The following is a 16,085-nucleotide window of genomic DNA, read 5'->3' as shown; positions in this document are numbered from 1 at the left end:
GAACTATTATTACAATTTAAAATAACTGTTTTCCATTTTTTATATATTTTAAAGTCCCCATGTAGTCAATAACTCGATCCCTTAAAACTCATCTTTAATCACCAAAATTACAATTTAAACTTTTTTTCATGTGAAATTTTTTTATTCATGCCTTAAAAGAGCTTGAATGTGTAACTTCGCACCCTTCATTTAGTATACTCAGAACCATGAATATGCAAATTAGTCCCTACCCTAATAACGTCGGACACATAATGGTAATTAATTGATTAGTCTTTTGTTTGACTACATTATCAAATAGCTAATAAGGTGTTGCTAGTGTTACACAAACCATGTTCCCGTTCACATCTCATTCTGCCTTCTAAAAATCAGTCTCTTAGAACGTCTTATAAACAACGTCAGTAGAAAAGGGCATATTACTTCGTGATATACATCATCATGAACATAATTCACCCGCTATATTGCTAAAAGTACTCAATTTTTCATATCAACAGAAAAAGGTAACAGGATAACCTTGCTTCTTTTGAGACTCCCCTGCTTCAGATAGTAATGATATACTGAAGCCCGTCTGCAGAAACACAGCCTGTTTCAAACTGCTTTTTTGAGACTGTCTTCAGTTCACTGCAGTTTTAAAGAGAAAATACTCAGCAATGGTGCTAACTTATGAATTTGCACATGGTTTGTCTTAAAGCATGCATATAAACAACATTCAAAACTTGATTTTCATCTTATTCCTGTGATTGCAAAGCTGAATTTTCAGAAGCTATTACTCCAATTTTGATGAATCTCGTTTATCCTTGCTAAATAAAAGCATTCCTTTCTTTAAGACATGTTTGAACTGTAGTGTAGATAATGCATCAATTACCCACCTTATGTGCATAGTGAAAAGCTTCATGAAACATGAAATTGCCCCGTGCATCATTTTTACCAACAAAGTCATTTTCCGCATTTGTCAGTATCTTCCCAGCAGGACTTGAATGCAGCATTAAGCATTCTTGATTGTGACACGCATAGTGTTTAAAGGGATACTCCACTTTTTTTTTTTTTCAACTCCCTCAGAGTTAAACAGTTGAGTTTTACCGTTTTTAAATCCATTCAGCCGATTTTCTGATATTTAGAAGAATATCAGTAACCAGACAGTTTCTGGTCCCATTGACTTCCATAGTAGGAAAAAAATATACTATGGGACCAGAAACTGTCTGGTTACAGATAAATATCAGAAAATCATCTGAATGGATTCGAAAACGGTAAAACCCAACTGTTTAACTCTGGAGGAGTTATAAAATTATCCTATTTCCAATATAAGTGGAGTATCCCTTTAATTACCCAGTTACCTAATTCTAATTTTGTCACCGAGTATCATTTAGTGATTTGAACGAACTGAATTCAATTTAGTCTTCTTAAGGCTGAGATTCAACGCTTCTTAAAGTCTCACTAACTGGCTCGGCTGTCATATTCAGTCCAGAGTCAATAAAACTTCCAATTTCTACTTTCGGCATGTGAGGTGCAACTTCACATCCTGAGCGCAGCAGACACGAGAATGCCTCAGAGTGAAAGGTGTTCATTTAAAGCAGAAGCCTTTCTCTGTTCCATGTGTTTGCGCCATATCAATTTGCACACGAACACATGCATGCGCTCTCCTTTCCTCTGCAACGTTTCCAGTTGATTATTGTCGTATGTCTCTCTCCAACCATGTCCACTGCCTCATCCTCTCTCTCTCTCTCTCCCCCCTCCCTCTGACTCTTCAACCCTCAAATTCCCTCAACCGTCCTTTTTTGTCTCTCAACAATTTCTCACTTTTCTCCCACACACCTTCCTACATCCTCTTTGTTCTTTTTTCCTTTCTTTATGTCCTCATTCACCCCCTACTGATATTATTCTCTCAACCTCCCCCACCTCCATCCTTCTCTGTCCATCCCTGTCTCCCCAGATCTATGCTCAGCAGCGCAGAGAAGTCGGAGAAGACGAGCGTAGGGCCGGAAGACGACAACAAAGACACGTCCCCGGGCGACGGGACTCCTCCGACAGCGCCCGTGTCCTCGCTTAAAGACCAGACGAAGCCTCGCTCGCTGCGCTTCACCTGGAGCATGAAGACCACGTCTTCCATGGAGCCCGGCGAGATGATGAAGGAGATTCGGAAGGTTCTCGACGCCAACAGCTGCGAGTACGAGCTACGCGAGTGCTACATGCTGCTGTGCATGGCCGGCAATCCCGCCCGTGACGACTTCGTGCAGTGGGAGATGGAGGTGTGCAAGCTGCCCCGCCTCTCGCTCAACGGCGTACGCTTCAAGAGGATATCCGGGACGTCCATCGCCTTCAAAAACATCGCCTCCAAAATCGCCAACGAGCTGAAACTGTGAGAGGAGAGATGAGAAAGTAGCATTTTGAAGTCTCTGAACATGGAGAATATACTGCTCAAACACAATCTGCTCGTATGGGTAGGTACAGAGAGAGATATAAGATCAGATTCATACAAACGGGGGTAAAAATTGCACACTGGCCCTTTAATCCTGCACAGAATGGGGATTCAGGTTTAGAAGGGTAAACTCTGCAGGTTCTTGTTCTGAAAATGTTCAATTCAGTGAGCCGACGGGTCTCGACACGGCAATTCATTTCAGTCTCTCGCACACAAACGCACCTGTTGCCTATTGAAACTGACAGAGCATAAAACGCCAAACTTGAAAGAGGGGTGGCCATTGACTTCAGAATCACAGGTGGAGGTGGACAATTATGTTTGTGCCCCCTTCAGAGAGAAACACACACTCTATCTGTGTTTATTTCTTCCTCTTAATCTATCAACAGGGTTACACCTCACCGTTGTTCAGTAAGGGCCAGCACACTTGATCAGTACTGACAGGACTAAATTGTGGTTACGGTGATTTTATTTCTTAATCGGCTGGGTTTAGATTTGCTGCACTGGAATGGGTGAATTTCTGTTGCCTTTTTATTTTCTTAAAGAAATTAAATGTGTTTCATTGTTGTATTTACCAATGATTATGTTTTAATATTATTCCTAGGAAAAACAAATTCTTTTTCTTTTATTTGTGGTCTCGTGTTCTTGATCGTTCTATGCCTTTGTATAAAGAATGTCTGAAAAAAGCACCACATGACAACCACTGAACCTTTCACACTCTTGCCCCACTTTGTCGCTAAGGATTATGGGGCTGCAAATACTCTCCTCATGCTTAAAAAAGTCACTGGAAAAGACAATAAAGGACAAAATCCACGCAACTAATCATTCCCACGCCATTTTCGTGACTAAGGAACTGATGTCGAGCTGCTCTTCTCTGCATCCACGACCTTTCATGGTTCAAGCCAAGAACTTTCCACCTCCGTCTCATCTGTAGGTGGCTTTTTGGCGTTACTCATTTGATGGTACACTCGTGTTGTGATTGAATGTATATGTGTGTGTGAGAGAGAATGACGACGATGATGGAGTGTCATATCTGAATAACCAAAAGGCTTGCATTGTTTCATATTCAATGCAGAGACTATTAATACGTAGCCTTGAGACCACAAGTACCTGCCATGGAGAGTCAAATATTGGTGTTCTGTTAATTCCAATATTTTGTTGGCATTATCATTTTCACTATTGAAATCAGTTCAGATGTCATTATCGCACAAGCAGATCAGTCATTAGAGAAGACAGGAACCAACCTGCAGATGTGTCTGCGTAAAAAAAAAAAAGTACACTGACAACCAACTAGATAGCCACAGTGTGTTTCCATCCATTTCTGCTGAGCTGTACATGCTTGCATGCATCCTCTAGTTGACATGGGGTGCACCGTCACTTCTTGTTGTGTAAAGAGGAGGGGGTGGGGGTGGGGGTGGGATCAGATCTCCTTGTAAAGTCTTGTCACCAGTTCAGGGGACAACTGTGCACATGTGTGTTTTATATCTTCATAGAAAATAATGATTTCCTTTTTTCTTTTTTGTCATGTACTTTGCTGTTCTCACAACTGATCATTTGTTCAAGGTGCTGGGGATCCAATTATATTAAGTATTGTTTATTTTTAAGGGTTGATATTTTTATTCACAAGTTTTTCGTTTGCTGTAATTTTATTATTTGTGTTCAGACTCTTTGCTGTCGGGATAGGAGGGTTCACATAGAAATACACCAAATGTTGTTTTTTTTGTGCAAAGATGATTATGATCAATGATAGTAATAAAACTATTAAAATCAAGCTGTCTGTATTAAAACTGATGTAATATGTTCTAACATTTAATATATCCATATCATATGTGGCATATACTGACATCCTGAATGTACTTTTTTGAAGGTATGTTTTGCATCACTATCAGGCACACCTGGATTAATCGGTTTGTCCAATAATGGAAGACAGCAAACAAAGGAGCTGGCTGAAGTTCAGTAAGTATATAGCTGTGCATAAAGCCAATTGAATAAGCTCTTCAAATATTAGCTTGTGTTACTGTGTAATAATTACATGTGTCCTAACTGATCACCCCATGATAAATCTGCTTAAAATCTGAGGGTTTTTTGTCCTAAACCAGGGGTTTCCAAAAATGTATAATGATCCTCTTTTGAGAGACCTCTTCTAGAAGTTCTAAAATATGAAGTTCTAGGCTAAAACTAAAGGCAGCTGTGGGTTGTTGTTTTTTTTTTTCTTATAGAAGGACAAATAACTATAAGAAACTTTAGATTTTATTGTTGGCTTACAGTACTAAAGCCATAGGAAACTAAAATATTATTGGTATTTTAAACCTAACCCACAAAAGCAAGTAGCCTACGACGTCAGTTTCAGCCACATCTAAACTTCTTTAAACACTGGTAAAACTACTTGCTTTTAAAAATGTTTTGACTATAGTGCATATGTATGGAAAGTTTTTCCTACAATTGTATTAGTGGTTAAATGTTGTTTCCCACGCAATTTGTCAAAAATGAAAACAGCAAAGAGTCGGGTTTAAAAAAAAAATAACGAATACAAATTTGTAAAATAGTAGCAAGTCTGTAAAATCTTGATTAACGGACAACGAGCACTGAGTCGCGCGCAGACCACAAATAAAAACTGGCGGGAACCGCTCCGAGGAAGAAGACCGTGGCGTGACTGGATCTAAAACCTGCCATCTCAGACGCTGTAAGTTACTGAAACCACACCGAAAACACTCTATACACGCGTCCAGTACGATTCCGTTCACGTATCATGGGTCAAATGCGGTTATTTACCGAACAATTCAGATTTGTTTGGGGGTTTTTTTCTGACTGTTGCCCCCACACCCATTTGGAAACCTGTTCTGATCGCCTGCGGAAACAAAACATCATGTTGCTGCCTCATATCTCTGTGAAAAATTACTAAAAAATGTCTCATTCCCACCTGTATGGGACCTGATTAAGGATAACGTTTATCATCACCTATTAGTGCATATTTTAGGGTCTTGTACAAAAATAGCTGTAGTTTGCATAGAGTAACAACAAACTCATCTGGTCATTTTCACTTTATTCTGAAAAAACAAAACAAAAATTAAAACAAAAAATAGTCACAAGCAAATCCAGTTTATATGTAAACAGTTCTCACATACATACAACATTTTGGAAGAAACGAATACTCTCGTACGAGCTTCCTCAGGAATCATCTTTAGTGTTTTGATGCTTCTGTGTTTGTGCCTTTAAGAGCGAGATTAAATCAGTGTATTTCAGAGTTGCAACAAAAAAATCAAGTATTTTGCATCACTTAGTGCTTAGTCAATATTTACTATTACTACATAAATTCACTACCTAACAATATCTCAAGGACCTAATTATACAAACGACAAAAACACGCTTCACCCAGGACGATTCTATCAGCATGGCTCTTCAATGGCAGAGTGAGTTTCCTGACACCAGGTGTACTTCACAACACTCGGCTGTGTCTGTAGTCATGCACACTAGGTGATGTGCAGCTGTTGCCATAGAGATGGTGGAAGGAACAACTGAGTCTGTTGTCGTGGCAGTTTTTAATTCCAGTGTATAAGGTTTTACCCCACAATTTTGGTTAAACTTCCAGCTTCCGCTGAGCTCTTTATGACAGATGGTGTTTCAATAGCTGTAGTTACAGTGGAAGCAGTTGTGCTTGAAACTGTTCACGAGGTATAGCTGTAGGACCTGAGGACAGATGAGTTCGAGGGGTTTGTTTTTTTTTTGGCAAGACTGGGGGTTTATATGGAGGGTTCTTCTCGGTCCTGAAGTGTAGAAGCAGATCACACTGTGTGTTTCTTCCTTCCTGAATTGCTAAACGTGTTTTGGCGCATGTCCAGCTTTGCTTCCAGTTCACCTTTGTTTTTGTTTTTCCTTTTCATATTTCTCTTGAGAGGCATTACTACATTGCCCTTTTACACTGATTTGAGACCAAATTAGGTCTCCTAAAAACCATTATAAAAAGGCAAATGTTCCATGGCATCAGTGTGACTGGGGGGATTCCACCTTCAGCCCCACCAGTGAGGGCGGCAGCTGTCCAGCAGAGGCAGAGGAGGAACTTAGAGAGTTCCTCAGTGCCCCCTGGTGGAGCGAGGATGCCACCGCAGGTCTGATGAGCGGAGGGGGAGGCGGAGGGTGGTTGTGGGGCGTCCGGTTTTGTAGAGGTCGCGTCTGTAGCGGAGGGGGCTGGCGCAGCAGGCTAGGGGGCGCTGAGGGAGGTGCAGGCCGCAGTAAGGGTGGGGGTTGAGTGAGAGGTGGGGAGGGCTGGGTAGAGTTGGGGTTTCCACCAACACTAGCATCTGAAGAGGGCAACAGACTGTCAGAGTGAGGCGGAGAGATGCCGTCCATCTTCACCTATAATAACAAAGAAAGATAGAAAAGAGAAAATGAATTCCTCGGTTGTTGTTAACTGTTCTTTATCTCTAAGATAAAAGCCCTGCCTGCTGAAACAAGTCCTATTCCACCTATTACACAACTCAAAATCTCTCTTACCTCATCATCTTCCGCTCCTGCCGACCCATTTAGCTCCGTGTTCACAGTCCTCCCGCTGCCCCCTTGCACCACTTCCTGTTCTGCCTGCCATTCACGTAGCACCTCCTCAAGATTGAAGCGTCTCCGGTAGCTGACGAAGAACGAGCTGACCTGCGCTGACGTCTTGTTGCCAATCACGTCAGCTATGGCTGCAAAGTCTTTGCCGTATCGCCTAATAGCTGGAGAGCATGTGGATGGAAAATAGCTACATGAGAAATCTGTTCACACTCACAGCAATGCTTAAAATGAAACAATATTATGCATTCAATCTGTAGTATCTCCTACTGGCAAATCCAAGACATCATCTTGATTTAAAATGTCATTGAATACTTTGAAAATGACATTTCTTAAAGTTGGCACAAACCAGAAATTATGCCCACAGATAAATAATTTATATAACAAATAATTACATAAAAAAGAAAAGAGCATTTTAATTTCATGTTGACTTAATTACTGCAAAGTGTCATGAAAGAAGTGGAAGGGTTACTCTGAGGTGAATAGGAACTCCCTAATTTGGCATGAGCATCAGTTTGGGTAATATGAACTGGACAGGTATTAGTTGTAACATACATTTTAGCAAGTTAAATCTTAGCCTAGCTGGATTTAGCTACTTTTTGATGTTTTCAATACGTATGCAAGTGAACAAGTGATCTTTTTGGAGTCTTTTGGGAGGGATCTTCTCAGGGATTACAGAACCATTCTTTTATTTTTATTTTTAACTATGGATGCATTAAATTAAAGCTCAGGCTGATAACTAATAAAATGTCAAAATTCTACTTGATTTTGTCTAAATAAATAACACTTCAAACTGAAATCAGTGGTTTTAGTAATGCTACATGTGAATTTAGGAATCACATCATTATAATGTACAATATGAAACATGGATATTCATTTTTAGATCTGTTCTTTAATTTATGGATATCAGGAATTAGAGATATTCCAGCTCACCTTGAACAGCCAGGAGCTGCTCCTCCGTCGTCCAGCGAGTGTTGATTTTTTGAGAGGGCTGAAGGAAATGCAGAGCGTGCAGAATAATTAGGGGTATAATGTATCAGAACTATGACATTTTGATCAGAATCTACATACAGACTCTCAAAATACATTAAATGCCATTTAATATTGTGCCTTGCATTTGAACTTTTACATGTATACCACCATTTTTCAATGCAGTGTGAATGACAAATGTGTGTGGTTTGTGTATCAGAGAAATGGAGATGAAAACTTACCTCTGAAGGTCTCATGCCTTCAATTTCATCACCCAAGGTGTGCTTGAGAACGCTGTTTGTTTGCTTGATACTTTGGACCTAAAATCAAAACAAGAGAGCCAAAAATGTTCTGAGAGGTGATTGCATTTCTTGATTGAACATTTCTTATAATCGTCAATGTTAAAAACAGGTTTTGCTGCTTAATATTTTTTTAGTAACAATACTTTTTCAGGATTTTTTTGATGAATAGAAATAAAAAAAAATTAATTCGAACAGAAATGTCACTTTTGATCAATTTAACACATCCTGGCTGGTTAAAAGTATTAATTTCTTTTAAAAAAACAACAACTCACAAACACTACCAAAACATTGTGATTTGATACTAAAAGTGTGTTTCCATGCACATTACCTGTCTCTTAAGTGACACTAGTTGTGTGTCCAGCTGTCTGATAGAAACAGTTCCTGAATCAGTGGACGCAGAGATGGTGACGATGTCCTCCTGTTCCAGGTACATGCCTTTAGGAGGCCTACGGCGAGCACGAAGGGGGTGGTGTCGGTACTGCGCACCCTGGTTCTCTTTCCGAGTCAGAACAGACTTGCTTGAAACTTTATCACTCCCTCCTCCATTTCCAGAGTTCTGCTTTGCAGCCTGAAAAGCAGCACACATGCTGTCTTTTTTTTTTAATTAAGATTTTAAGGTCAAATTCTTATGACTGTCTGAGGGAAAACGTGTATCTTAGGTCCTATGTATCACTGGTCATTTTTTTTGCAATAATTTTAAACCAACTTTTTGCCTTCACTAGTCCCTGACCACTGATTTTAAGTACAAATGTTCCATTTAGTCACTAAATTAATTTAGAATTAAAAGCTGTATGTTTAATTATGAAAGAATTAGCTAAATGTGTTAAAGTTATCATGATGTAATCAAAGTTGACAATTCTTATTTTTTATGAAATTTTGCAGTATTTATTATGAATAATTTATTATTTAAAAAATAATTAATGTGCCCTTGAAATCTTTAATTATAATAACTTTCCCTCCCTCTTACATCGTCATCTCTTCTGATGATGTTTTTACCAGCGCGAGGGCAGGACAACCTGTCACTCAAATGACATCAAAGCACTAGCTAACCACAACCATTCAATCAATTATCAATAGACAAAATCTTTGTCTATTTTTATATCAAAATTTTTTTCTTGTTCGAGAATCTAATAGGGGAGAAAAGTTTTAAGTTCCGTTTTTGAGTATGGTATCTGTTATACCATAGGCTCACCTCTTTCTTGGCGTTGATATCAAAATCACTGTCACTGCCTGGTTCTCCTTCCTCTACCTCATCATTACTGTTAGGAACAAAAATACACACTTTGTACATGTCTGAAAGCCACAAGCATTATGATTCATTCATTATCATTTCTCTCCATCTTTCTCCCTTTGGTCTCCTTTTACCTCTCATCCTTTTCTCTCTTGCTGAGGAGCTTGCGTGCTTGGCGGTCCATTACACTTGTTCGGGTTCTAGTTTTCTTCCAGGAATAGTAATACTTAACCAGGCTTGAGATCATCTTGTCTGGAAGCTAAAAAACAAACAAACTGATTCCTGAAAAAGAACAATATTCTATGTCCTGAATCAAATTTGTAACATTGAGCATGTGAACTCGATGTCAGGAACGTTCTTAACACATTTCACTGGATGACATTACAACAGGTTGGTCTCAATACAAGACAACAGCTCATAGTGTCAAAGTGAGACCTCTCCATGACTCTTCACATGGATGAGAGATTCTACATTGGGCCGTATCTCAAGATGCCTGCTCTTCTGTAGTTGCAGGCAGATGTGAGAGCAGCAGATGACTCTTATATAACCCATCTTGCCTCCATCCCTCCCGCTCACCATCTGTTGGATGCGATGGAAGCTCTTGCCATGAAAGCTGAAAGCCTGTTCAAACAGAACTTTGTCTTCCACTGTCCACTCATCAGGAAAGGGAGTGAAGTTGGCTAGGTCAGCCAGCGACTTCTCCACATCATGCTTGTGCCACAGAAGCATGCCAAGAGCCTGTTGATATAAGACAGAAGCACTGTAACAGTCATCTATGCGTCCATCTAGAGGAATTCCCCATCATGCCAAACATTTACGTGGAATGGTACCTGTTCCATGTTGTATCCGTGCTTCTCTTTGGCCATCAGAATATATTCATCCACTGAGAGTGAGAGAATGGAAAGTTAAAGTTTCTTTACAATCCAAAATGGCAGATTTGTGACAGTGCACCAAGGAATGGGAATTGCTAACGACCTATCATCAATACACAAAATGATGGTACCTACAAAATGAATACACTGAAAGGCATCGCGATAGCATAATAGAAAACAAAGAATTTGAATAAACATAAATAAAAGGGCAGTGAATCGTTGGGTTGACTGAATCAATTCAAAATAATGATTCACTGGGTTTCAATTTGATTCAAAGTTCAAAACAAATCAATTGGATTTGATAAAAGTTACGATCCAATTAACAATTTAATTCAGTGTTTTTTTTAAATACATTTATAGGATTCTTTAAATATTTAATATATCTTAGGCAAGAAAAAAAGAAATACGAATGACTCGAAAGAAACTACATAACCAGAGACTGAACTTTGACCAAACCCAAATATCACAACACAACCTAATTTAACTACTATTAGTTACATATATATGCAAATAAAGAAAAGCATTTAAATACCGCACATTATCTTAATGAATCATGATTCATTTCAACATTTTAAATGGATTATTGTGATTCACTATTTAAAGGTAATTTCAAGAACAAGGCATTGCAATCTGCAGGACTTTTTACATCTAGAATATCAAGAAAAGTTAAAACATCAATACAATCTTGTGAAAAAAATACACATTGCACAGTATACTGGCTTCTTTTCTAGAATAAGAGTAGTTTCTTTCCTTTTCTAAAGCACTCCATCAATGAGTCAAACTCTCAGCTGTTTTAGACCTTTTTAAATGTGAATAATTGTTCCTTACACATGGCATCGGACACTTGGCTGTTTGGTGACCAGACCAGCATGCTCCTCTGTTCATTCTCACTATAGCGGGATGCACAGTCTGTCAACACAAAGAACAAACATGTCTATCACACGGCACAGCAGCCTCTCTCAAATACCTCAGCAATTGTTTCCTCTTCACACAACCTTGTTTTTTCACTTCTCTATGCCTCTCTGCTGTTCTCTCTCTCTCTCTCTCCCTCTCTCTATATATATACACACACACACACACTCAAAGACTATAGCTGTGTTCTCTCCTACTCCCCATAACTTGAGTGCACACGGAAACACCTACACACAGGCCTTTATCTTATGCTCATGCAGACTGAAAAATGCATGGAGTTCAGAGATATATTCATCTCTTCTGAGATTAACTCCCATCTTCCTCTTTACCTGGTTTAAACTCTGGGATCTGTGCCTGGTAGTCCCCACCAACACGGATCATGCTGTCTGTTTTCAAAGAGCAAGAGCAAAAAGGATGGTCAGGGAGAAGAAGAAAAAACACTAGGCACATTCAGGCAGGCAGAGTTAAAAACAGGCAGTGCATCCTCACAGACGGCAGAGGGAGAAAAGTGGGTGGAGGGAGAGGAGGAAAAGAGAATAGGAATGCTTGACCGAATACATACAGACACTGATGCATTGAAACATTTTACACATAAACAGTTTAGGATTGAAACTATTCTAACATGTAAGGGAATAAAGGTGCAGATGGTGGCTTGGTGTTGCTGGGTTTGTGTGTGAATGTGTTAGACACACCATGTGTATGTTCCTCATCACTGCTCTCTTCCTCAGAGTGCTGGCTGTTCCCGTTTGTGACTGTTTTGGCCCTGCTTCGGGACAGCACACCAGACCCTGATCGCTCCATCACCGATGGCATGGCTGAGAGAGAGAGAGAGAGTTAAAAACAATCAGCATTGGGGGCCTTTGTTTTCAAAGTCTTAAAGGGATAGTAAAAAAAAAAAAGGAAAATTCTGTCCTCATTTACTCACCTCATGTCTTTCCAAACATTATTTTTTTGGAAATAGGCTCATTTTACAACTCCCCCAGAGTTAAACAGTTGGGTTTTGCCGTTTTCAAATGTATTCAGCCGATTTTCTGATATTTAGAAGAATATCAGTGACCAGACAGTTTCTGATCCCATTGACTTCCATGTTATATATTTTTCCAACTATGAAAGTCAATGAGACCAGAAACTGTCTGGTTACTGATATTCTTCTAAATATCAGAAAATCGCTGAATGGATTCGAAAACGGTAAAACTCAACTGTTTAACTCTGTGGGAGTAGTAAAATGAGCCTATTTCCAAAAAAAGTGGAGTATCCCTTTAACAGTTTTGACCATACAATGACAGTCATTGACAACATTGAGCCCTAATAACTAACTGAATGGATAAAATAGACATTTTTCAAAATACTTAATATTTTGTGTTCCACAGAAGAAGGTCATGCCGCTTTAGAACAAAAGAAGCATTAGTAAATTATGATGAATGATGGTTTTAAATACTGTAGGCCTATATAAATGATGCCTTTAATCTAGCAGCATTTTGATGCTAACTAATTCTAATTGACTAATATACTCAGGTATGCTTCTTAGAAAGAAGTTGATCTGTTTTAAAAAATGTCTTAACAGCAATATTATAACAATACAGACAACCAGCATAATGAGGTAAAATAGCTAGTCAGTTGAATCACCACATGAGGCTCCTCACACTGGAGAATCTTTGGTTTCTTTATTGACTTCCTCAAGTAACATTTTTCCAACGGTCACATGATTATACACGCGTATTTTCTTTCTGTGAACAGCCAGCCGCAGTCATGAAATGTGGAGATAAAATCAAATTAGCCTCCAATTATTATAAACAACTGAAGTATATCTGGCTGTATGGAAATTAAGTCTTGCTCAAAGGATAGATAAAGATGTTGTGGAGGTTTAAATGCTTTTGGCGGTGTTTTGAGCGGCAGGTGATAGAGTTAATTTTGCCTGGCTGATGTGTTATCAAACCACAAAGCGCGGGATATATACTTTAGTAAAATGTTTCTAAATTTGTAATGACTTAAGATAAGTTTAATTTATTTCAACGCCAAATAAGACTTTGACTCGGTGGACGAGAAGTCTTTGTTTCGCTAATGCTTCCAGAAAACTAACTGGGAGTGAACAGTAGAGGTGGCATTTATCATTTTACAAAAAAAAAAAAAAAAAAAAAACATGAGGTAGCCTAATTTACATCAACAGTTCCAGAACAACAGATATCTTTAATCGTAAACTGACCAAAGAATTGTTTTATAAACTACTGCTATTGTGATAGCCAACCACCAACTGTCGCTATTTTCATAAATTATTACTCAAGAGACTGTTTGAATTGTGATTTTGAGCATCAAAAAAAAAAAAAAAAAGAAATGAAAAAAAAAAGTAATACGTCTCTAATCTAGGCTATACAAGTGGACACAAAAGATGCATTTGAGAGATAAAGTACCGGCGCAATCAATTACATAATTGGGCACAATACATTATTTTGATTAGGCTACGCGTCATCAAAATCCTAAATAGGATTAAATATTCGTTCGCACTTGCAAAGTAAAAAAAAAAATCGTTATGTGTCATAAAATTAAGCGTTGAATAGAGTGTGTGACGTCACGGCTAGTGTCTCTATTGATTGAAGTTGTCGTCCGGCTCAGTGTGAATTTAAACGTGCTCTTCTGATAAGTCCAAAACACTCATTTATGTGGCACTGAACTGTCCCTCGCATTACAAAGTATCCAATCAACTCTTAATAGCGTTTTAGCTGAAAACAGTTATCGATTGCCCCCTTAAACTCCGAGAGGTCGCATCACTCCGACCACCATCCAATCATCCGTCCCTTGTTCATTTAAACATTTCTCTGAGTAAATGCGCACGGATCTTGCTCGGGTAATGATAATGCATCATTCAAACTTGAAAAGTACAGAAAAGGATGAAAGCATATTTCCCCTCACCTCACTTTTCGCACAGTCGCTTACTCAAGCCTGGGTCCTTTTGTGTAGAGCCACGCTTATGTCCCTATTCCAGTTGATGGCTAGCTGTCGCTGAACATTTGCCTTATAACGTTAGTTGCCAGTCCGAATAGCAGTTCACTACCTGGCTTGGTTTCTTTCTTTCTCTCCTATTCAAACTTATTAAGCAAGAAACAAGTGCTGTAAAACATCTGCACTACGCACGTTTGGTTCTATTCAACTATATTAAAGCTTCAGTGGATTTTCGCACGTTTCTCATTCTCTCCAGTTCATTGCATCGGTCGCATACGGATCCTATCCGTGTGTATGTGCCGGGGAGACCGAACTCCCCACAACCGAGAAAACCTTCCGCTCTGTTCGCCTCTCCCAAACTAACTTCCATGTCAATTACATAGTCCCTTTAACCGCCATCAAATTCATAACAAGTAATTCGGACAATGTAAAGGCTCGTTTCGTGAGTTAATCTGACCCTCGCAGTTAACAATATTAAAAATAAAATGTTTCATAAAACCCTCGCGTCGTAAAAAGCCGTTATTCAGACGTTAAATGCGCCTGTGTTTGTATTTAAAAAATGAGAACATATCTGAATACTTTCTTCATGAAACAAGCTCAATACCGATCATTACTTTGTGCTTTACCTGCGGTGCTCCCACAAAAAAAAAAATCCGACGGAACTACTTCCTGCTGTGTGTGCGGAGGGATCCGTCAGCTGTGCAATGCAGTGTTGAGGCTGCCTAGACCCTTCACTAATGTGTGCAGGAAAAGGGGAAAAAAACCTAGAACTTACCTATTTACCTTAATAATGAGCATTTTTTGATGGATATCATGTATTAGCCTTCATATATAGTTATTTTACAACACCCAATTGATAAAGGGTGACTGAGTCCCAAAGAAATCAATAAAATGTACACTGTAAACCATGGACCCTGGTCTATTACTAAACATAAGCTGAAAGTATTACATAGTGAGAATAAACTTGATATCTAGACAGAACTCTAATACTGACAGAATAAAGGCTAAAGACTGGATTCAGACTGGTCTTGAACACCCCCCTCTTGACACTGTCTGCCAGCAGGCCCCAAGTGATGGACAGATCCTTCCTTGTACACCCGTATACATTAATACTCTTTCTCTGTGGTTTTTGCAGACAAGAACAGAGACAGACATACCAGCACTTGTGGCACAAGACCCCTCCCAGCCATTCCCTCTCTATGTGTTTCTCTCTCCAACCATCTCCTCCCTCCCCTCCTTCATGCCTGCCAGTACTGTGCAAAAGAGCCATCTCCATTTTCTCTAACTCACCTTAGTTGTCCCTTTATGATGATCTCTCCTTTCTTGTCTCTCTATCTCTCTCTCTCCTCTTCCTCTCTGTTAGACTTCCTCCATCCTCATCACCTCTGAGTTCCTCTTTCCTCCCCTCCCCCTCTCTCTATTCCTCCTCTTCTTGCACTCCCCTCACCACCCCCCACGCGGGCGTGCGCGCGCGCACATGCACACTAGTCAGAGAAAGAGGTTTTCAGTGCTGTTCTCTGCTCGCAACCACAGGCCCGAAGGTGTAGTTTTGCATCTCTTGCCCTATTTTTTTTTATTGTTTTTTACAAGAACTCTCTGCAAAAACATGGAAGCCACAGCCCATTGTTCTCGTGCTACATTATAGTATGGCCTTTTAGGTCGTGATCTTCTCATTTATAAACATTTTATATATAGGTATTAAAAGCACTCAATCGTGGCTATCGAACATGTATTAAGGTTCAGCATGAGTTGTGCTGCAACGGAAACGGTGGTTTTAACAGCGGTGAACTCTCTGACCCCCTCCCTTGTTTCCCCTCCTGAAAATGGCATCTATCCCCGTCGCGAGACAGATTACCCGAAAACAAAAGGTTCGGGGCGGGGCTTCGTGACGGCCCATCTGCGGGAGG

General features: G+C 39.5%; 2 protein-coding genes across 11 annotated transcripts in view; one reads left to right on the top strand and one right to left on the bottom strand.

Moving 5' to 3' along the window:
- Positions 1-4,181, top strand: part of mark2b (MAP/microtubule affinity-regulating kinase 2b) — a 55,150-nt gene extending 50,969 nt beyond the window's left edge. For all 9 annotated transcript variants that reach the window (XM_039659215.2, XM_039659198.2, XM_039659268.2 and 6 more), the window contains one exon: positions 1,928-4,181. In XM_039659215.2, the coding sequence (XP_039515149.2) occupies positions 1,928-2,357 (430 nt within the window). In that variant the 3' untranslated portion in view covers positions 2,358-4,181. The remainder of the gene's footprint in view (positions 1-1,927) is intronic.
- A 1,634-nt stretch (positions 4,182-5,815) lies between these two features.
- On the bottom strand, positions 5,816-15,572 carry rcor2 (REST corepressor 2). 2 transcript variants are annotated; one of them, XM_039659562.2, is made up of 13 exons: positions 15,469-15,572; positions 11,934-12,056; positions 11,571-11,627; positions 11,158-11,238; positions 10,288-10,340; positions 10,034-10,195; positions 9,592-9,716; positions 9,419-9,485; positions 8,555-8,794; positions 8,167-8,244; positions 7,889-7,946; positions 6,902-7,119; positions 5,816-6,763 (listed from the first exon to the last, which is right to left on the bottom strand). In XM_039659562.2, exons 2-13 carry the CDS (start codon positions 12,052-12,054, stop codon positions 6,392-6,394), a joined length of 1,632 nt encoding a protein of 543 aa, XP_039515496.2. In that variant the 5' UTR covers positions 12,055-12,056; positions 15,469-15,572; the 3' UTR covers positions 5,816-6,391. The 2 variants fall into 2 exon arrangements, with proteins under 2 accessions (XP_039515496.2, XP_039515490.2); XM_039659556.2 differs by lacking the exon at positions 15,469-15,572 and adding an exon at positions 14,149-14,625.
- Positions 15,573-16,085: the final 513 nt, after the last annotated feature.

Source organism: Pimephales promelas, chromosome 1 (assembly GCF_988280905.1).
Source record: "Pimephales promelas chromosome 1, fPimPro1.hap1.1, whole genome shotgun sequence".
Classification (NCBI taxonomy): Eukaryota; Metazoa; Chordata; class Actinopteri; order Cypriniformes; family Leuciscidae; genus Pimephales; species Pimephales promelas.
This window is presented reverse-complemented; position numbering and strand designations above follow the sequence as displayed.

Excerpts from the sequence above, each read along its gene's own strand:
- rcor2 (XM_039659562.2), bottom strand. The coding sequence starts at position 12,054 with ATGCCATCGGTGATGGAGCGATCAGGGTCTGGTGTGCTGTCCCGAAGC. Across the intron at positions 10,341-11,157 it reads CCAAGTGTCCGATGCCATGT|TGGATGAATATATTCTGATG; the intron begins GTAAGGAACAAT and ends TCTCACTCTCAG. Across the intron at positions 9,486-9,591 it reads AAGAGAGAAAAGGATGAGAG|TAATGATGAGGTAGAGGAAG; the intron begins GTAAAAGGAGAC and ends TGTTCCTAACAG.